Source organism: Pecten maximus, chromosome 1, assembly GCF_902652985.1.
Source record: "Pecten maximus chromosome 1, xPecMax1.1, whole genome shotgun sequence".
Taxonomy (NCBI): Eukaryota; Metazoa; Mollusca; class Bivalvia; order Pectinida; family Pectinidae; genus Pecten; species Pecten maximus.
In genome coordinates this window covers 4,411,764-4,435,031 of record NC_047015.1, presented here as the reverse complement: position 1 = coordinate 4,435,031, position 23,268 = coordinate 4,411,764, and the positions used below count along the sequence as shown (strand labels likewise).

At 37.1% G+C, this 23,268-nt stretch overlaps 1 protein-coding gene across 1 annotated transcript in view; it reads right to left on the bottom strand.

The window, feature by feature from the left end:
* Positions 1 to 23,268, bottom strand: part of LOC117322864 (proto-oncogene tyrosine-protein kinase receptor Ret-like) — a gene marked incomplete in the record, with an annotated part of 112,314 nt that overhangs the window by 52,248 nt on the left and 36,798 nt on the right. The window contains 2 exon segments of the mRNA XM_033877802.1: positions 2,434 to 2,590; positions 7,114 to 7,358. Of these exon segments, the coding sequence (XP_033733693.1) occupies positions 2,434 to 2,590; positions 7,114 to 7,358 (402 nt within the window).

Below are 23,268 nucleotides of genomic sequence, written 5' to 3'. Positions count from 1 at the left end.
AATGTGTGTGGAGATGTCAGTTAGTAAGAGGTTCCGTTAAATGTGTGTGAGATGTCAGTTAGTAAGAGGTTCCGTTAAATGTGTGTAGTGATGTCAGTTAGTAAGATGTTCCGTTAAATGTGTGTGGAGATGTCAGTTAATAAGATGTTCCATAAAATGTGTGTGGAGATGTCAGTTAGTAAGAGGTTCCATAAATGTGTGTGAGATGTCAGTTAGTAAGATGTTCCAATAAATGTGTGTGGAGATATCAGTTAGTAAGAGGTTCCGTTAAATGTGTGTAGTGATGTCAGTTAGTAAGAGGTTCCGTTAAATGTTTGTGGAGATGTCAGTTAGTAAGATGTTCCAATAAATGTGTGTGAGATGTCAGTTAGTAAGAGGTTCCGTTAAATGTGTGTGAGATGTCAGTAAGATGTTCCGTTAAATGTATGTGGAGATGTCAGTTAGTAAGAGGTTCCGTTAAATGTGTGTGGAGATGTCAGTTAGTAAGAGGTTCCATTAAATGTGTGTGAGATGTCAGTTAGTAAGAGGTTCCGTTAAATGTGTGTGAGATGTCAGTTAGTAAGATGTTCCGTTAAATGTGTGTGGAGATGTCAGTTAGTAAGATGTTCCGTTAAATGTGTGTGGAGATGTCAGTTAGTAAGAGGTTCCGTTAAATGTGTGGATATGTCAGTTAGTAAGAGGTTCCATTAAATGTGTTTGGAGATGTCAGTTAGTAAGATGTTCCGTTAAATGTGTGTGAGATGTCAGTTAGTAAGAGGTTCCATTAAATGTGTGTTAGATGTCAGTTAGTAAGAGGTTCCGTTAAATGTGTGTGAGATGTCAGTTAGTAAGATGTTCCGTTAAATGTGTGTGGAGATGTCAGTTAGTAAGAGGTTCCGTTAAATGTGTGTGGAGATGTCAGTTAGTAAGAGGTTCCATTAAATGTGTGTGGAGATGTCAGTTAGTAAGAGGTTCCGTTAAATGTGTGTTAGATGTCAGTTAGTAAGATGTTCCGTTATATGTGTGTGGAGATGTCAGTTAGTAAGAGGTTCCATAAAATGTGTGTGAGATGTCAGTTAGTAAGATGTTCCGTTAAATGTGTGTGAGATGTCAGTTAGTAAGAGGTTCCATTAAATGTGTGGAGATGTCAGTAAGTAAGATGTTCCGTTAAATGTGTGTGAGATGTCAGTTAGTAAGAGGTTCCATTAAATGTGTGTGGAGATGTCAGTTAGTAAGATGTTCCATTAAATGTGTGTGGAGATGTCAGTTAGTAAGAGGTTCCGTTAAATGTGTGTGAGATGTCAGTTAGTAAGAGGTTCCGTTAAATGTGTGTGAGATGTCAGTTAGTAAGATGTTCCGTTAAATGTGTGTGGAGATGTCAGTTAGTAAGAGGTTCCGTTAAATGTGTGTGAGATGTCAGTTAGTAAGAGGTTCCGTTAAATGTGTGTAGTGATGTCAGTTAGTAAGATGTTCCGTTAAATGTGTGTGGAGATGTCAGTTAATAAGATGTTCCATAAAATGTGTGTGGAGATGTCAGTTAGTAAGAGGTTCCATAAAATGTGTGTGAGATGTCAGTTAGTAAGATGTTCCAATAAATGTGTGTGGAGATATCAGTTAGTAAGAGGTTCCGTTAAATGTGTGTAGTGATGTCAGTTAGTAAGAGGTTCCGTTAAATGTTTGTGAGATGTCAGTTAGTAAGAGGTTCCGTTAAATGTGTGTGGAGAAATGTGCGAGATGACAAATAGTAAGAGGTTTCGTTAAAGATCAGATACCTCTCAGCTAGTCGGAATTATCAATGGACACTGGCCCTTGGCACCTGGTATTATGTGTGGTCTTTATATAATTACTAGTGTGAATGAAATTCTATGAAATTTGGTTCGGGGCATTGTTGCAAATGAGATCTAATGGATGTGGCACTCTTTGTAATCTGTAATATGTTTTTCTTTTTCAGGAATTATAGGACTTGTAGTTTGAACCATTGTTGGGAGAGGCAGTTCAAAAGCAGGATAATATTTGAAAATATAAACTTAAATCAAAGCATTTTGCCATAGTTACTTATATATCCAGGTGAGCGATGCAGACCCTCCGGACCTCTTGTTTTTAATTGAAGGTATGCATTACCATACACAGATGTTCAATTCGAAAACAAAATATCGGTTATTACACCGTCCTAATTTTCACAACTCTAAAAAAGTTTAACCGGTACTGCCAGTTCATGGGGATGTACCTGTATATACAGACTATAATGAGAATCTCATTTACTGTCCAGGCCATGTCTTGAGCAAGTTCTTGAGCACGTCAATGTACATGCAATCCTTCGATTTCAAAAGGCATTTGGTGACCCATACCTAGTTGACAGACGATCGCCGGAGTGATCCAGACTATTTAATTACCCATATTTAGCTGAGAGACAACGCTTTAACAATCTAGAATCCATGTGGAGTGGATACTTACTTAGCCGACATACAACATGGCGGAGTGGCCCAGACCCCAAATGGTAACCCATGTCGATTGTGCTATGACTGCATGCGCCTCGGGGGTCCAATGACACGTAGGTTTGGTGATGATCACAGCCGAGTAGATCCCGATCATTAAGGATCATACTGTACCACTGTAACAAACGATTCGAGGATGTACTTCGTTGCAGTTCCGATATGGCTGGTGAGATATAAATATTTCATAACTGCGATCTGACGTTCATTAAGGTTCGTAACAAATGATTAACACATTGAGTACCTGTGACCCGTCAATACAATGTATGGTACAACATGTACGTTATAACACAGGTAAAACAAAGATGATATGTCAGTTATACCAGTGGGTAAAAACACAGGTGATATGTCAGTTATAACAGTGGGTAAAACACAGGTGATATGTCAGATATAACATTGGATAAAATACAGGTGAGGTGTCAGTTATAACAGTGGGTAAAATACAGGTGAGGTGTCAGTTATAACAGTGGGTAAAATACAGGTGAGGTGTCAGTTATAACACAGGGTAAAACACAGGTGAGGTGTCAGTTATAACAGTGAGTAAAACACAGGTGAGGTGTCAGTTATAACACAGGGTAAAACACAGGTGAGGTGTCAGATATAACCGTTGGTAAAACACAGGTGAGGTGTCAGTTATAACAGTGGGTAAAATACAGGTGAGGTGTCAGTTATAACACAGGGTAAAACACAGGTGAGGTGTCAGATATAACCGTTGGTAAAACACAGGTGAGGTGTCAGTTATAACAGTGGGTAAAATACAGGTGAGGTGTCAGTTATAACAGTGGGTAAAACACAGGTGAGATGTCAGATATAACAGTGGGTAAAACACAGGTGAGGTGTCAGTTATAACACTGGGTAAAACACAGTGAGATGTCAGTTATAACAGTGGGTAAAACACAGGTGAGGTGTCAGTTATAACAGTGGGTAAAATACAGGTGAGGTGTCAGTTATAACAGTGGGTAAAATACAGGTGAGGTGTCAGTTATAACAGTGGCTAAAACACATGTGATATGTCAGTTATAACAGTGGGTAAAACACAGGTGAGGTGTCAGTTATAACATTGGGTAAAACACAGTGAGATGTCAGTTATAACATTGGGTAAAACACAGGTGAGGTGTCAGTTATAACATAGGGTAAAACACAGGTGAGGTGTCAGTTATAACAGTGGGTAAAATACAGGTGAGGTGTCAGTTATAACATTGGGTAAAACACGGTGAGGTGTCAGTTATAACAGTGGGTAAAACACAGGTGAGGTGTCAGTTATAACACAGGGTAAAACACAGGTGAGATGTCAGATATAACCGTTGGTAAAACACAGGTGAGGTGTCAGTTATAACACAGGGTAAAACACAGTGAGATGTCAGTTATAAAGCAGGGTAAAATACAGGTGAGGTGTCAGTTATAACTGTGGGTAAAACACAGGTGAGGTGTCAGTTATAACAGTGGGTAAAACACAGGTGAGGTGTCAGTTATAACAGTGGGTAAAACACAGGTGAGGTGTCAGTTATAACACAGGGTAAAACACAGTGAGATGTCAGTTATAACACAGGGTAAAATACAGGTGAGGTGTCAGTTATAACTGTGGGTAAAACACAGGTGAGGTGTCAGTTATAACAGTGGGTAAAACACAGGTGAGGTGTCAGTTATAACAGTGTGTAAAACACAGGTGAGGTGTCAGTTATAACATAGGGTAAAACACGGTGAGGTGTCAGTTATAACACAGGGTAAAACACAGGTGAGGTGTCAGTTATAACAGTGGGTAAAACACAGGTGAGGTGTCAGTTATAACAGTGGGTAAAACACAGGTGAGGTGTCAGTTATAACAGTGGGTAAAACACAGGTGAGGTGTCAGTTATAACAGTGGGTAAAATACAGGTGAGGTGTCAGTTATAACATAGGGTAAAACACGGTGAGGTGTCAGTTATAACACAGGTTAAAATACAGGTGAGGTGTCAGTTATAACACAAGGTAAAATACAGGTGAGGTGTCAGTTATAACTGTGGGTAAAACACAGGTGAGGTGTCAGTTATAACCTTGGGTAAAACACAGGTGAGGTGTCAGTTATAACACAGGTTAAAACACAGGTGATATGTCAGATATAACATTGGATAAAATACAGGTGAGGTGTCAGTTATAACAGTGGGTAAAATACAGGTGAGGTGTCAGTTATAACAGTGGGTAAAATACAGGTGAGGTGTCAGTTATAACACAGGGTAAAACACAGGTGAGGTGTCAGTTATAACAGTGAGTAAAACACAGATGAGGTGTCAGTTATAACACAGGGTAAAACACAGGTGAGGTGTCAGATATAACCGTTGGTAAAACACAGGTGAGGTGTCAGTTATAACAGTGGGTAAAATACAGGTGAGGTGTCAGTTATAACACAGGGTAAAACACAGGTGAGGTGTCAGATATAACCGTTGGTAAAACACAGGTGAGGTGTCAGTTATAACAGTGGGTAAAATACAGGTGAGGTGTCAGTTATAACAGTGGGTAAAACACAGGTGAGATGTCAGATATAACAGTGGGTAAAACACAGGTGAGGTTTCAGTTATAACACTGGGTAAAACACAGTGAGATGTCAGTTATAACAGTGGGTAAAACACAGGTGAGGTGTCAGTTATAACAGTGGGTAAAATACAGGTGAGGTGTCAGTTATAACAGTGGGTAAAATACAGGTGAGGTGTCAGTTATAACAGTGGCTAAAACACATGTGATATGTCAGTTATAACAGTGGGTAAAACACAGGTGAGGTGTCAGTTATAACATTGGGTAAAACACAGTGAGATGTCAGTTATAACATTGGGTAAAACACAGGTGAGGTGTCAGTTATAACATAGGGTAAAACACAGGTGAGGTGTCAGTTATAACAGTGGGTAAAATACAGGTGAGGTGTCAGTTATAACATTGGGTAAAACACGGTGAGGTGTCAGTTATAACAGTGGGTAAAACACAGGTGAGGTGTCAGTTATAACACAGGGTAAAACACAGGTGAGATGTCAGATATAACCGTTGGTAAAACACAGGTGAGGTGTCAGTTATAACACAGGGTAAAACACAGTGAGATGTCAGTTATAAAGCAGGGTAAAATACAGGTGAGGTGTCAGTTATAACTGTGGGTAAAACACAGGTGAGGTGTCAGTTATAACAGTGGGTAAAACACAGGTGAGGTGTCAGTTATAACAGTGGGTAAAACACAGGTGAGGTGTCAGTTATAACACAGGGTAAAACACAGTGAGATGTCAGTTATAACACAGGGTAAAATACAGGTGAGGTGTCAGTTATAACTGTGGGTAAAACACAGGTGAGGTGTCAGTTATAACAGTGGGTAAAACACAGGTGAGGTGCCAGTTATAACAGTGTGTAAAACACAGGTGAGGTGTCAGTTATAACATAGGGTAAAACACAGGTGATATGTCGGTTATAACCGTGGGTAAAACACAGGTGAGGTGTCAGTTATAACCTTGGGTAAAACACAGGTGATATGTCGGTTATAACCGTGGGTAAAACACAGGTGAGGTGTCAGTTATAACACAAGGTAAAACACAGGTGAGGTGTCAGTTATAACATAGGGTAAAACACAGGTGAGGTGTCAGTTATAACAGTGGGTAAAACACAGGTGAGGTGTCAGTTATAACAGTGGGTAAAACACAGGTGAGGTGTCAGTTATAACAGTGGGTAAAACACAGGTGAGGTGTCAGTTATAACAGTGGGTAAAACACAGGTGAGGTGTCAGTTATAACATAGGGTAAAACACGGTGAGGTGTCAGTTATAACACAGGGTAAAACACAGGTGAGGTGTCAGTTATAACAGTGGGTAAAACACAGGTGAGGTGTCAGTTATAACACAAGGTAAAATACAGGTGAGGTGTCAGTTATAACTGTGGGTAAAACACAGGTGAGGTGTCAGTTATAACCTTGGGTAAAACACAGGTGAGGTGTCAGTTATAACACAGGTTAAAATACAGGTGAGGTGTCAGTTATAACATAGGGTAAAACACAGGTGAGGTGTCAGTTATAACAGTGGGTAAAACACAGGTGAGGTGTCAGTTATAACCGTGGGTAAAACACAGGTGAGGTGTCAGTTATAACACTGGGTAAAACACAGGTGAGGTGTCAGTTATAACAGTGGGTAAAATACAGGTGAGATGTCAGTTATTACAGTGGGTAAAACACAGGTGAGATATCAGTTATAACACAGGGTAAAACACAGGTGAGGTGTCAGTTATAACAGTGGGTAAAATACAGGTGAGATATCAGTTATAACATTGGGTAAAACACAGTGAGATGTCAGTTATAACATTGGGTAAAACACAAGTGAGATATCAGTTATAACAGTGGGTAAAACACAGGTGAGATATCAGTTATAACATTGGGTAAAACACAGTGAGATGTCAGTTATAACATTGGGTAAAACACAGGTGAGTGTCTGTTACAACAGTGGGTAAATTACAGGTGAGATGTCAGTTATAACACAGGGTAAAACAAAGGTGAGGTATCAATTTTAACAAAACATCACCAAAAAGTTTATCAAAAAAAAAAAATTCAGCTATTGAGTAGATACCAATGTACATATTTTGATGATAAATATTCTGCATAGTTTCACAAGGATTTCCTAGCATGTGTTTACCCATTACTTTACCTGTCTGTCTGTATTATAATCCACGGTTGCTTTGTCCGTGTTGTTTTGAAACAAGATCGGGTTATCATTAGTGTCACCGACGGAGATAAGTACATTAGCCGACGATTCCCCGACCGGGCGACCATCTCTACTGACCGAACACTGCAAAGTGAAGCTGACTTTTTCCACCACCTCTCTGTCTAAGGTAGACAGGAGAAACATTTCACTTGACGCGCCATCTACTTCCAATTTGTCTGACAGATATTCTGTAAAGTAGATAAAGTGAAGTTAATTATATGATGAAACACGACCAAAAATCTGAAAAAATAGGAAAGTCTGGTATTCTCAAAATATATTGTATTATTTAAGTCGGTAGTCGTTCATATATCAACATCCCAGGATTTACAATTAACGAAATCTCTGCCAATTAATATAAGCTGTAATAATGTATAACCGCACATATATACATCAAGGGTTTATGATTGCCGCCTTGGAGGCCTCGTACAATAGAACATTGGTCGATTACCAGTACCGATGGTCAAATATTCTGGACTATTGCACAGACACCTACGATATACTTGTTTTATTACATAATCACTAAAACACATTTAGAATCACTGAAATCTCGACTTCCTGTACTTAGACGCTTGAAAGGGTAGGACTAAATTCCGAAACGTCATCCGATGTTCAATAGTTCGCATGGGACCGTGCAATATTCATTTTTGCCGTGCAATATACAATGTACAGTTGCCTCATGCCTTATCAGTCAACAGTCAAAACTCTCCCCCTCGGTGTTAGGACCAACCCGATGAACTGTTTCCCGGGGCCGCAGAGTACATCGGTATACAAGATTTCAGATATAGGCTATGTATAAGGCCGAGGAAGGCGTCCTGTCTCCAGTAAACCGATAATTCCAGCTTTTGTGCATTTTCGAACTCCAAGGTTGACGTTCCTTTGTCCTCGCAGTACGCTGTCAGAATTCATACAGACACTTTTTATGACATTTTATGTGGTAGCCGAATCCCTGTTTTGAAATAGATGCAACGAACCCTGATTGGAGATTTCTTCGAACCTTTCTGACTTCGAATCTAGGCGTTGCTAGAGATACTATTTACAAATCACGATCAGAAAGATGCCTCATCGCAATCATTTGGTTGCTTTGGCGCGTGCGGATGTTAAGGAAAATCAAACGCATTATGTAATAAAATGAATTATCTATGATAACAGGGACAGTGACACAGATATACAAATACTTATCTGAAAATTTCCTGTTATGACAGGAACATGAAGTTGTATGTCATCATCTACATATGGACCTATATCAATACACAATAACTCATCATGACAGAGGCGAGAGATAATGGTAGTTTGGACATGGTTTACATGGCAGGTTTATTTTTGTTTGCAGATAAAGGCGTCCAATAACCCAATGCTTGTCTGCAAATACGATTTCTTTTCCTGTTTGTTAAGACAAAATATTAGCTAATCATGCCTCAGTGTTAATGATCAGAGTGTAATCTCGCTCATATTGAATTCCTAAATTTCATACAAACACCTGATCAACAACGTCTTCTTGTTGGCCAAGTTACTCAACTAAGCGTTATCCAAACTTTTAAATACCATTCTTGGCACTTTATAGCCAGGGATGCTTTCGCTTTGTGTTGTTGTACATTCCAGAAATAGAGAAAATGTTGATCTTGAAGAACCCCAAGACATTTTAATCAATCTTGAACATCCGCACGTTTAAGTGTTCCTTCTATCAACATATATTTGATTTTTACGCATTTTTACAGAGAGCTTCCCCAACAAATGACGGTTGTTGATCATGTTTATCGATCTCGAGTTAGTTAATTTTCAAAGTAAAAAAAAGAACAACAAAAAACAAAACAAAACAAGAAAACACGAGAGTGTCTTATTTGAAGTTGAAAAATAACTAACGAGAGTCTCATTTCGTGCAAGTCTATTTTACCATCAAATTCTATTTCTTACGATTCAAACCCCAGATTAATCGACCTTTCCATGAGGACATCCCTCTCACCCAGCTATGCCAAAGTTGACCCCCCCCCCCCCCCCCCCCCCCCCCCCCCCGTCTCCACGTGTCCAGATTGATGTTTCGAATTACAGGCGACAAAAAAGAATAAGTCAGGGTAGTAAAAGAAGTTCGTAGTCAAAGGCCAGTGGTTCACCAATCAGAATTGTTGGAGGTCAGACATGACTTATCAGTTGAAAGTTGTTACACGCCGCGGTGTGTAAACAAAAACAATATCACCCTGTTACGAGTTTTATCACATGCCATATCAGCTGTGATACAAGCGTAGTTATGAGATATACTATATGCACGGTTTTGAAAATCATAAATTTTCAAGTATACAATGGTCGAAAAGCAGTGTTTTCCATAAACTCAAAAATATGTTTATATATAGTTGGAAAAGCGATGTTTTCAATTCCCCGAAAGGGACCAACTACAGAATTTATAAACAAGATTTAATATTAGAGAAATATGTACTCGATCTGGCTCCACGATTAGCTCTTCTCTTTTGTAAATATCGAATGGGTAATATCAAATGTCAGATGAATACGGTAGATAGAACAACATTACGAGGGAAAATAGTATTTGTAACAGTTGCAACCAGATCGATATTGAGGACGAGTTTCATTATTTATTTGATTGCAGTAATCGGCAAATATTAACAAGTAGGAAACTTTTTTCATCTCGATACTTTTATGAAATAATCAGTACTTTTAAATCCAATAATTTCGTAGTAGATGAAGAATTGGTTTCACTTATAAAGTCCATTGGGAAAATAAGTAATCGACTGAACTCTATGTAAGTGGTGCCACTGTTTATAAGATGTATGTATATATATATGTATGTATGTACTGTATGTAATTCTCTACACTATCAGTTTATGATAATAAAGTATTGTCATTACCATGCCCCATTCTGAACTAAAGGAGTGTCGTCGTTTTCTTGTTTAATGTTTGATGTTATGTTTTTCCAAAAAAGACGAAAGGCGTTACACGGATGAGACAATCTGATATCTTGTTCGTAGTTTGCCTTTGTTTTACTGATAAGGAGTTAGAATTATGATATTGATACATATAAGTATTTTCTCTGACATAATGCAGTTGTACAATGTAGTGGCATCACATAAAAACATTGGTGTAACAAGCCAATGTTTTTAAAATCGAGCCAGTCACCAGAAATGACGGCTATGTTGTTAACAAGTCCATCAGTATCAAAACAAAAACAATATGTAAATAAATGTGAGTGAAGGAAGCAGGAATGCAACTACCAGGGAATTGATACTTCAAGAAATGAACATATAATGTGTAAAGAATAACAAACAGTGCAGTAGTGAGTTGTCCATGATAGCCACGAGTTAAGATCTATGTAAACGGTTAACTATCAATTCAGACATTCCTTGACTTGAAGGCAACACACCGGCTTATATCCACGATAGCCATGAGTAAAGATCTATGTAAACGGCTAACTATCAATTCAGACAGTGCTTGACTTGAAGGCAACACACCGGCTTATATCCACGATAGCCATGAGTAAAGATCCAGGTAGACGGCTAACTATTAATTCAGACAGTGCTTGACTTAAAGTAAACACATCGGCTTATATCCACGATAGCCATGAGTAAAGATCTAGGTAGACGGCTAACTATTAATTCAGACAGTGCTTGACTTAAAGTAAACACATCGGCTTATATCCACGATAGCCATGAGTAAAGATCTAGGTAGACGGCTAACAACCAATTCAGACATTGCTTGACCTTAAAGTCAACACACCGGCTTATATCAAGATGGAGTGTACAAAAGACGCGGTGTTAACACTTTCGATACTAATCTAAAGTAGGATACAATAAAAATCAATTAAACTGCATTCTACAGTTTCGTTTTTCTAGGACTCGTATTCGATGTTAGGGACATTATACAGTTGTTTCGTTTTTCTAGGACTCGTCTTTGATGTTAGGAACACGTTACAGTTGTTTTGTTTTTCTACAGAGGTCATGTAATTATTTTATTGGTAGGCATTGTCTGGGGCTACTTTTTAATCCAATGTAATGTTTTAAGGTCAGAGGTCAATTTTTAAAGTTCGCTATGGGGTAAAAGTGAACCAAATTTTCAACGTTTACATTTTTGCAATTGTTTTACATACATCGATACAGTATGTCATTCTGATAATTTTGATGCCTTTGGTTTTTCGATAGCTCTTCCGGTTCAGGAAATACGCCACTTTGAAAATTTTCATGATTGCACTATCATTCATAAATCTTTAAAAGACTAAACCAAGAAGCCCAGAGACTTGATATCAGGCCTGTAACATGTTTGGGTAAAGTGCTACCAAGTTTGTCCAAGTGAATGACCCTGGCCTTCATTTAAGGTCACAGGGGGTCAAATAGGCTAAAATCTTTAAAGACTTCTCAATAACCAAGAGTCCCAAGGACTTGATATTAAGTCGGTAGCATGCTGTGGTTAAAGGCTACCACGTTTGTTCAAACAAATGACCTTGACCTACATTCAAGGTCACATAGGGTCAAATGGGCTAAAATCTTAAAACGACTTCTCAATAACAAAGAGCCCCAGGGACTTGATGTTTGGCCTGTAACATACTTGGATAAAGGGCTACTAAGTTTGTTCAAATGAATCACCTTAACCCACATTCAAGGTCACAGGAGGTCAAATAGGCTAAAATATTTAAACAATTTCTTCTCAGATATCAAAAGGCCCAGAAATATAATATTGGGCCTGTAGCATGCATGGGTAAAGGGCTACCAAGTTTGTTCAAAAGAATAACCATAACCTATTTTCAAGGTACCAGGGGTCAAATAGCCTAAAATCTTAAACGACTTCTTCTCAATAACCAAGCGTCCAAGCGAGTTGATATTTGGGTCTGTAGCATGCTGGGGTGATGGCTACCGCGTTTGTTCAAACACATGACCTTGATCAACATTCAAGGTCGTAGGGGTCAAATAGGCTAAAATCTTTACAAGACTTCTCAATAACCAAGAGTCTCGGGTACTTCATGTTTGGTTTTTAGCATGCTTGTTTGAAGGTATAACATGTTTGTTTAAATACATGACCTTGACCTTTATTCAATGTCACAAGGGTCAATTAGATAAAAAAAGATACCTTTTAAACAGCATCTTCTCAAGAACCAAGAGGCCTAGACACCAGTTATTTGGTCTGTAGTATGATGGGATACAAAGTAAGTTGTAATGAATTACCTTTATTCAAGATCATCAAGGTCATTTATGACAAGTTTGTCAAAGTTGAGAAAAGCCCGAAAAATTGTTGGCCAAAAATTTCTAGTTTTATATTCATAGTATCTGCACTGTTCTGTTCACGAAAATAAACTATTGTCATTGTCAGGTAGTAAAAACAACTACCTTTTATGCCTATTCAACGATGAAATTGACTTTAATTGACCTCATCTACGGCTACAAGTTATCACTTTTGACACTAGAAAGGTATATGGTTACATGAAAATCTGTCCACTGTATTGCATGGAAATTTGAAGAAAATACATAAAAATGTCCCTATTAACAAATAACTCGGTCTGTTTCCACCTCATTGTGAATTCGGTAGTAGAACTATAAACAGGTAAGACAGTAGTCGTGAGGAAATCTTTATAACACAAAACAGTGTGCTGCAGAATATAATAATATCATAATAGCAAATTATAATATGGAAAGTGATTAATTGTTTGATATGTCCATATCAATGACGATAAAAGTGTACAAAGTAATGATGAGCGTACACAGAGCTCTACAATTCAGAGTGTATTCACAGTTATTCATAAATCTACGTATTTATGTATAAAACAGGGAGATGGGTGAAGATAGAAATTAGAGTACAACAAGAGTCTACAAAACAGTACCAGAAAAGTGTCCGGTACAAGAGGCGGAAACAATCTCATTACAGATAATTCCTTATCTTCAAAATGAAACACAAAAAACGTTCTGGTGACCCGCACATATCCTTGAATGTCTTACTTTTTCGTCGGATTGTTGTGTATTTGTGATACTGATCTTGAAGGAACTTCAGGTGAACTAATCTACAGGTAACTCATCACTGTAGACAATAGTCCAAATAAAGAACTGGCAACAACAAAAGATGACGTCAAGGCCATGTTTTAACCTAATTAACTATCTACTATTGCAGTAAAATATTCATGGAATCTAACCACATTTTTAAGGATATACATAGTAAGTAATGGAATAATGAAAGCTAAATAATAAGCAACCTCCAAACCAGTATTTCCCAAGAATTAGGGATGTTATCATTACAATCTTCAATCATATCTGGGTCTTGTGAAGTAGATTAACAGCCTCTGGTGGTCTGTCAGGTAAAACATGTGACCCTTCCATCTATGAATCATCTTCATATATTTGAATTCTACTATATTTGGGTATTTTTATCGAAATTGGTTTACTCGTAAGACAGGATAATTCGATAATTTTTCAATCGTGCTTCTCACTCGTGAAAATATTGATATTCTGTCATACCCGTGAAATATTTGTTATATTAAACGGGAAACCATTAAATATCATCTATATAGACATTTGTGTGACATTCACGTATCCTTCTATGTATCCAGTTTTTCCTTTTGTTCCATGTTTATCAATCTAATTCCTAAGCATTTAGAAAACAATTATCAAATGCACTCTGTCGTCAAATGAAACATGTCAGCCTCTAATCACACGCAACGAGAAACACTGTACCAGCTTCTGGCACTTTAGGACGGATTATACAATATGATCTACAATCTTTGACATGGAATGAACGCCATTGATTTAAGCTTTTTTCTTTCCGCTATTTTTATATAAGTTTAGCGGCGATGCGTTGGCGGAGGTGTAACGAGATCTACACAGTAAGATATAGCCAAAAGACATGGCTTCCTTTGAGGCGAGGATGTTAGCCTCCAAGCAATCCAGTCAGGAGAGTGGAGAGGCGATCAGATATCTTTAACTCCTGGCAGTCAGATGAAACATCTCTATGATACAGTTTAACTCATTTTGGGCTTTTCTCTTTCTAACTATTGATAGGTATTGGACATAGATAATATCTTCTGTCTTTTGAACAATCCATTCAGTACAGAACCTCGCTCTAAATTATAACTTTCTATGCTTCAAAGTAATATATATACCAGACCCTTCAACCCACAATCACTACAATATATGTACCAGATCCTACACTACAACCCTCAATCACTACAATGTATGTACCAGACCCTACACTACAACCCTCAATCACTACAATATATGTACCATATCATACAACCCACACTCACTACAATACATATACCAGATCCTATAACCCTCAATCACTACAATATATATACCAGACCCTTCAACCCACAATCACTACAATATATGTACCAGATCATACAACCCTCAATCACTACAATATATGTACCAGATCATACACTACAACCCTCAATCACTACAATATATGTACCATATCATACAACCAACAATCACTACAATATATGTACCAGATCATACAACCCTCAATCACTACAATATATATACCAGACCCTACAACCCACAATCACTATAATATATATACCAGACCCTACAACCCACAATCACTATAATATATCATAGTAGGCCACCAAATATCTGGACATAGGTCAAAATAGAACATACCAGGCCACTTAATAACTCGATATAGGTCAAAATAGAACATAGCAGGTCACCAAATAACTGGACATAGGTCAAAATAGAACATGCAAAAATGTAGTAGGCCATCAAATAACTGGACATTGGCCAAAAGAGAACATAGCAGGCCAGCAAATAACTGGACATAAGCCTAAATAGAACATAATAAGCCACCAAATAACTGAACATAGGCCGAAAGAGAACATAGCAGGCCACCAAATAACTGGACATAGGTCAAAATAGAACATAGCAGGCCACCAAATAACTGGACATAGGTCAAAATAGAACATAGCAGGCCACCAAATAACTGGACATAGGTCAAAATAGAACATACAAAAATGTAGTAGGCCACCAAATAACTGGACATAAGCCTAAATAGAACATAGCAGGCAACCAAATAACTGGACATAAGCCTAAATAGAACATAGCAGGCCACCAAATAACTGGACATAGGTCAAAATAGAACATACAAAAATGTAGTAGGCCACCAAATAACTGGACATAAGCCTAAATAGAACATAGCAGGCAACCAAATAACTGGACATAAGCCTAAATAGAACATAGCAGGCCACCAAATAACTGGACATAGGTCAAAATAGAACATAACAGGCCACCAAATAACTGGACATAGGTCAAAATAGAACATAGCAGGCCACCAAATAACTGGACATAAGCCTAAATAGAACATAGCAGGCAACCAAATAACTGGACATAAGCCTAAATAGAACATAGCAGGCCACCAAATAACTGGACATAGGTCAAAATAGAACATACAAAAATGTAGTAGGCCACCAAATAACTGGACATAAGCCTAAATAGAACATAGCAGGCAACCAAATAACTGGACATAAGCCTAAATAGAACATAGCAGGCCACCAAATAACTGGACATAGGTCAAAATAGAACATAGCAGGCCACCAAATAACTGGACATAGGTCAAAATAGAACATAGCAGGCCACCAAATAACTGGACATAGGCCGAAAGAGAACATAGCAGGCCACCAAATAACTGGACATAGGTCAAAATAGAACATAGCAGGCCACCAAATAACTGGACATAAGCCTAAATAGAACATAGCAGGCCACTAAATAACTGGACATAGGTCAAAATAGAACATAGCAGGCCACTAAATAACTCGACATAGGTCAAAATAGAACATAGTAGGCCACTAAATAACTGGACATAGGTCAAAAGAAATGTCAAATTTTGGAGTGGGAGGTGCCTATAATTTAATAAACATAGTTTTCAATATTGGATTGGAAAAAAAGTGAAGTATGTATATTTTCTGTGTAATAAACCTTTGGGGCTATAATGTGCAAGGACATCCAAGTCAACTATGGTTCAGTATTGTTCACTGGGTATAGCATCAACACTGACATTAAAGACCCCATCATCGTTAACTGTGATAAGTGCTGGACCTGTGGTGCTCTTGTAGAAGAAATGTTCAGATCTGAATAAAATATTATAAGGAACGAATATTCAAGGTTGACTAAAAGATATTCGGGGTTTAAAATCTGCCACTTCTGAAGAGCACAGAACAACAGTACAATTCTAACACCGATTTACTTATTACTACGATTACCACCGGTTCGTGCTAGGATAACGTGTTAGTTACACTAACGAACCTATCATTATACGTTTATAAGGTATGTGTTGAGACGATTCAGTAGTCCTAAGCACTAACCGGTAGTATTTAGGAAATTCAGAAACAGAATTAAATCATAAAAGTGATAGATGTAGAGGAATTCCGAAGATAAAGGCTATCCCATTAGGACCACAGGCAATTATATTGTTCCCGTTCAATCTAATCAATTTAAAAATAAATAATTCAATATCTGGCGACTGAAGAATACATCTTAGAACAATGAGATGGAATTTAAGGACAATAATGAGATGTTAAATGGTTTCAAAACAATCCACTTTGTAAAGGAGAAATGGCCTCGGATTGTCCGTTATCTTGACTAATCTACTGTCTGAGGTGTTTCTCGTACTTAAAACATGGCACTATTATTTGACTGTGTCCTTGTCCATTAATGAAATAATCTACAGCTATATAAAAAAAAGCTGTTTAAGCAATGTATGGATCTATTGCTAAATGTAGAGATTATAATCTGTCTCTAGGTTGTCAGCCTGATATATTTGATGAAGCTATCAACCCTATTGTTTTATATTGCTGTGACGTTTGGGGTTTCTGTAACTATAGGATAATTGAACATTTGCACCAAAACTTTTGTGAACATATTCTTATTGTTTAAAAGTCTACACCCAATTTTATGATATATGGAGCACTTGGACAGATCTCTTTTGATACTTATGTTAAAGTCTGAATGATTGAATTTTGGGCTAAATTGACAAAACAAATAATCAGAATAAGTTGAGCAACAAACTATTAACAATTCTAACACGATTCGTTTGCAACGCGTGTTTTGATTGGTTGCGGACCGACTTCTAATCTGCGATAGAACCATGACATATCGTGTTAAGCCACGCCCCGTTTCTAATCAAAACAATATGGCGTCAAGTTCGACTCGTAGCGGAATTCAACACTCTGTACCATTTATGATTGATGACCCGTGATATTGTAATCGAAAGTGAAGAAATCGAATAGAATGAATTAACTTAATAAATGTAACAAAAATCGTTAACATCATTCTTACCGTCATTTATTGATTGAAACGTTCATTTCGTCCGTGTGTAAGCATCTAAGGTCAAGTAAAATCCGGAATGAAATGGAACAAGTGCACACAACTTCACATAACGGTTGAGCCTGTAGAAACACATCAACCCTGACTTTGTTAAAATGCACATGTCGTTAAGCATACTGCGTAAATCCAAATATGTCTTTAAATCTTCGGAAATAGGACTTTCACAACAATCCAAATACCCCGCTTCGCTAACATACAGACCGAGCTCTCGCCAGTATGGGCGTGGCCAATTGACCGACTTTGATAGCTTCTCTCTGATTGGTCAATCCGCCACAGTATGACACGTTACGAACGGAGGTCACAGAGTACTGAACAGCGTACTTGTAGCACCGTAAAACAATGTTTCTAAATATATATGCGATAGTAAACGTGTTAGAATGGGGATAGTACGTTGTTTTTCGTGACTATACTGGCGATTAGAACATGAAATTTGGTTTAAACTCTCGACCTATCGGTCTCGAGTTCAAACCAAATTTCATGTTCTAATCGCCAGTATAGCCACTCAAAACAACTTACTATCCCCTAAATATGTCATATTATAATTTCGAAGAATGTAGCTGTTTGAATATATTCAACAGTAAAGAGTTACAAATTTAAAGCAATTTTTGTAAGCAAGCTGGAGAAATGAAATGTTTACTTCCTCAAAAGGTATTGATTATAGAAGTCATAAGACTGAACTTTGTTTAGAGAATTATTTACTAGAATTCCCTCCCAAATTAGCCAAAGTTCACTGTAAATTTAGATACAAAAATACCAATCAAAAAGGTATATGGTCTGACACACCACGTGGAAATAGAATTAGCACTTTATGTGATGTAAGAGAAATAGGCGACCTATCTCATTATTTATTTAACTGTGATCAACATCTTACACTCAATAGTAAACGGAAATATATGTTTAGATATTACCATAAAAGACCAAATACATTAAATTTCATACAGTATTCAATTACGTAACTAAAAGTGAACTTTTTTCGTTGGCTAAATTTATTATTGATATAAATGAGATAATTAATTCTCAATACTGATGTCCATCCTGTTTTTACCATGTGATATTGCAATTCATTTGTTTATGTAACCCTGGTAAATTATAGCCGCAATATACCGCTCGCGTATAGAGATCTCCTCTTTAGCTCGATCGGTTGATCGTATGACTTGTAAATCAAGAGGTCCTGGGTTCGATTCAAATCTTAATTAATCATGCGCTCTGCACTGCACTGTTTACCACTCTAAACTATTGTCATTGTCAGGTAGTAAAAACAACTACCTTTGATGCCTATTCAACGACGAAATTGACTATAATTGGCCTCAGCTACGGCTTCAAGTTATCACTTTTGACACTAGAAAGGTATATGGTTACATAAAAGTCTGTCCACGTATTGCATGGAAATTTCAAAGAAATGCATACAAATGTCTCTATTAACAAATAACTCGGTCTGTTTCCACCTCACTGTGAATTTGGTAGTAGAACTATGAACAGGTCAGACATTAGTGGTGAGGAAATCTTTATAACACAAAACAGTGTGCTGCAGAATATCATAATATTATAATAACAAATTATAATATGGAAAGTGATTAAGTGTTGGATATTTCCATGCCAATGACGATAAAAGTGTACAAAGTAATGATGAGCGCACAGAGAGCTCTACAATTCAGAGTTGATTCACAGTTATTCATTTATCTATGTATTTATGTATAAAACAAGGAGATGGGTGAAGATATATTAAACATATTGAGGCTGCGTCCAAAACCAACTGTGGTGGAATTATAGAAATTTAGAGTCGAATAAAACCAGAGTCTAAAAAACAGTACCAGAAAAGTGTCCGGTACAAGAGGCGGAAACAGTCTCATTACAGATGATTCTTAATCTTCAAAATTAAAAATCGTGACCCGCACATATCCGTGAAATGTTTCGTCGGATTGTTGTGCATTTGTGATACTGATCTTACTTGCTTGCGAAATTTGAAATGAAAGTGGATTAAAAATCTATGAAAATTCCATTCTGAATAGATTTGATGTTTATCAGCTTACTTTTGGTTTAGTCATTGAATTGATATTAAATTATTATTAATCTACAATGTGTTACGATGTAATTTCCTTTTTACTGTCACATTTTACAGGTGGTTGTTCTCTACTTGACATTGTTGATTAGTTCAGAGATTACGTGTAGATTAGTGGGAACTTCAGGTGAACTAATCTACAGGTAACTCATCACTGTAGTCAATAGTCCACATAAAGAACTGGCAACAACAAAATATGACGTCACGGCCATGTTTTAACACAATGAACTGTCTACTACTATTACAGTGAAATATTCATGGAATCTAACCACATTTTTAAGGATATACATAGTAAGTACTGGAATAATGAAAGCTAAATAATAAACAACCTCCAAACCAGTATTTACCAAGAATTAGGGATGTTATCATTACAATCTTCAATCATATCTGGGTCTTGTGAAGAAGATTTTTAAAAATTCAGCTTTTTTGGCTCCCGCCAACAGCCTCACGTGGTCTGTCAGGTAAAACATGTCACCCTTTCATCTATGAATCATCTTTAAAGATATTTTGATTCTACTATATTTGAGTATTTTTTTTTCGAAATTTCAATCAGTTTGACCCCTCTTCGCCCATCATCTCTGGCCGATATGGGAGTAAGGTTATTATCTGCCAATGGAAAGCCTCTGTAAAATATTTCATTGACATTGTTCAGGAGTTTCGGGAAAGAAGTTCAAAATGTAAATTGTTAACGGATGTACGACAACAGACAAATAGTAATTGGAATATATCACTTCCGACTTCGTCTCAAGTGACCTACAAATAGGAATTGGAATATATCACTTCCGACTTCGTCTCAAGTGACCTACAAATAGGAATTGGAATATATCACTTCCGACTTCGTCTCATGTGACCTACAAATAGGAATTTGAATATATCACTTCCGACTTCGTCTCAGGTGACCTACAAATAGGAATTGGAATATATCACTTCCGACTTCGTCTCAGGTGACCTACAAATAGTAATTAAAAATATATATCTTAACAGGCAATATACCAGGGCATTATTCATAGTTTGAAAATCACAAAAGAAAACAATTTCCGTTGTCACTAAACGGAGATGGGGCAGCTAACAGGGTGGACACATGTCGTGTGAGGCTAAACGTTCTTGTGTGAGAGTTATGTACAGTGTGCGGGAGTATCGAAGTCATAGGTTTTCTTCGGAGCTTTAATCATCGTAGTTTCTGCTATACACATCTTTTAGGTTTCTCCGACAAAAATGGCTTCCTCTACTGTGCGACGGAAATGAAGCTTTACCATCAAGGTTTACATGTTCTTTGCCGAGATACGAAACCTATATAATAAACCGTTATACGTTTTACAGGGAAACAAGAGCATTGTCTTTTCACAATGTTAATTGGTTCACGCCCAAAACTTGAGCGGCAGCAAAAGCAAGCATATATTCTTAAAAATATAAATCTTTTTATTGCTTTTTAGCCAGTGAAATACATAGAGGATATTGAATAGTTTTCACTGCAAAATCTTATATTTCCACTGCTCATCGATGCAGTGAAAATATAAGTTTTATTAGTTTAATAAATTTCTCTATTGCATTTTTTGCCAGTGAAATATAGAAATTTATCATATTAATACAATTTATATTTTCACTGCAGCGATGAGCAGTGAAAGTATAAGATTTTGCGGTGAAAATATAAGTTTTTCGTTTATGACCAATCAGAATGAACCTTTGTATTCATCTGATTGAAACTAGCCCGTTTTTCTAACCGAAGCAAAGATAGATATGTTGGTTATTTTGCTGTATTTCGGCAATATTCAGACTAGGTTTTGACAAAAAAAGTACTTGACGTTAGCTATTCATACACAGATTCTCCGATACCTGCAGAAAACGATTAAATTGCGTTGATCAGTCATTTCAAAATGGCGCCGTCAAGGTGACGTGCAATAACGTCACAAAGAGATGACGTTATGAATTATGTTACTGATTCACGCACTTTTTGAAACTATTAATTTTTCGATGTTTTTAATTTTGTTTATAAGTATATGAAATGCAATAAAAAGAGAATTGAATGGTTTCCCGTTTAATATAACATATATTTTATTCCTATGACAGAATATTTCGATATTTTTCAATCGAGCTTCGCACTCGTGAAAATATTGATATTCTGTCATACCCGTGATATATATGTTATATTAAACGGGAAACCATTAAATATCATCTATATAGACATTTGTGTGACATTCACGTATCCTGCTATGTATCTAGTTTTCCCTTTTGTTTCATGTTTATCAATCTAATTCCTAAGTATTTAGAAAACAATTATCAAATGCACTCTGTCGTCAAATGAAACATGTCAGCCTCTAATCACACGTAACGACAAACACTGTACCAGCTTCTGGCACTTAAGGACAGATTATACAATATGATCTACAATCTTTGACATGGAATGAACACCATTGATTTAAGCTTTTTTTTTCGTTTTTTTTAATAAACATTTAGCGGCGATGCGTTGGCGGAGGTGTAACGAGATCTACACAGTAAGATATAGCCAAAAGACATGGCTTCCTTTGAGGTGTGGATGTTAACCTTCAAACAATCCAGTCAGGAGAGTGGAGAGGCGATCAGATATCTCTAACTCCTGGCAGTTAGACGAAACATCTCTATGATACAGTTTAAACTCATTTTGGGCTCTTCTCTTTCTAACTATTGTAACAAAGTAATATATATACCAGATACCAGACCCTTCAACCCACAATCACTACAATATATGTACCAGATCATACACTACAACCCTCAATCACTACAATGTATGTACCAGATCATACACTACAACCCTCAATCACTACAATATATGTACCAGATCCTACAACCCTCAATCACTACAATATATGTACCAGATTCTACAACCCTCAATCACTACAATATATGTACCAGATCCTACAACCCTCAATCACTACAATATATGTACCAGATCCTACAACCCTCAATCACTACAATATATGTACCAGATCCTACAACCCTCAATCACTACAATATATGTATCAGATCCTACACTACAACCCTCAATCACTACAATATATATACCAGATCCTACAACCCTCAATCACTACAATGTATGTACCAGATCCTACAACCCAAAATCACTACAATATATGTACCAGACCCTACACTACAACCCTCAATCACTACAATATATGTACCAGATCCTACAACCCCTCAATCACTACAATATATGTACCAGATCCTACACTACAACCCTCAATCACTACAATATATGTACCAGATCCTACACTACAACCCTCAATCACTACAATGTATGTACCAGATCCTACACTACAACCCTCAATCACTACAATATATGTACCAGATCCTACACTACAACCCTCAATCACTACAATGTATGTACCAGATCCTACAACCCTCAATCACTACACTATATGTACCAGATCCTACAACCCTCAATCACTACAATGTATGTACCAGATCCTACACTACAACCCTCAATCACTACAATATATGTACCAGATCCTACAACCCTCAATCACTACAATATATGTACCAGACCCTACACTACAACCCTCAATCACTACACTGTATGTACCAGATCCTACACTACAACCCTCAATCACTACAATATATGTACCAGATCCTACACTACAACCCTCAATCACTACAATATATGTACCAGATCCTACAACCCTCAATCACTACAATATATGTACCAGATCCTACACTACAACCCTCAATCACTACAATGTATGTACCAGATCCTACACTACAACC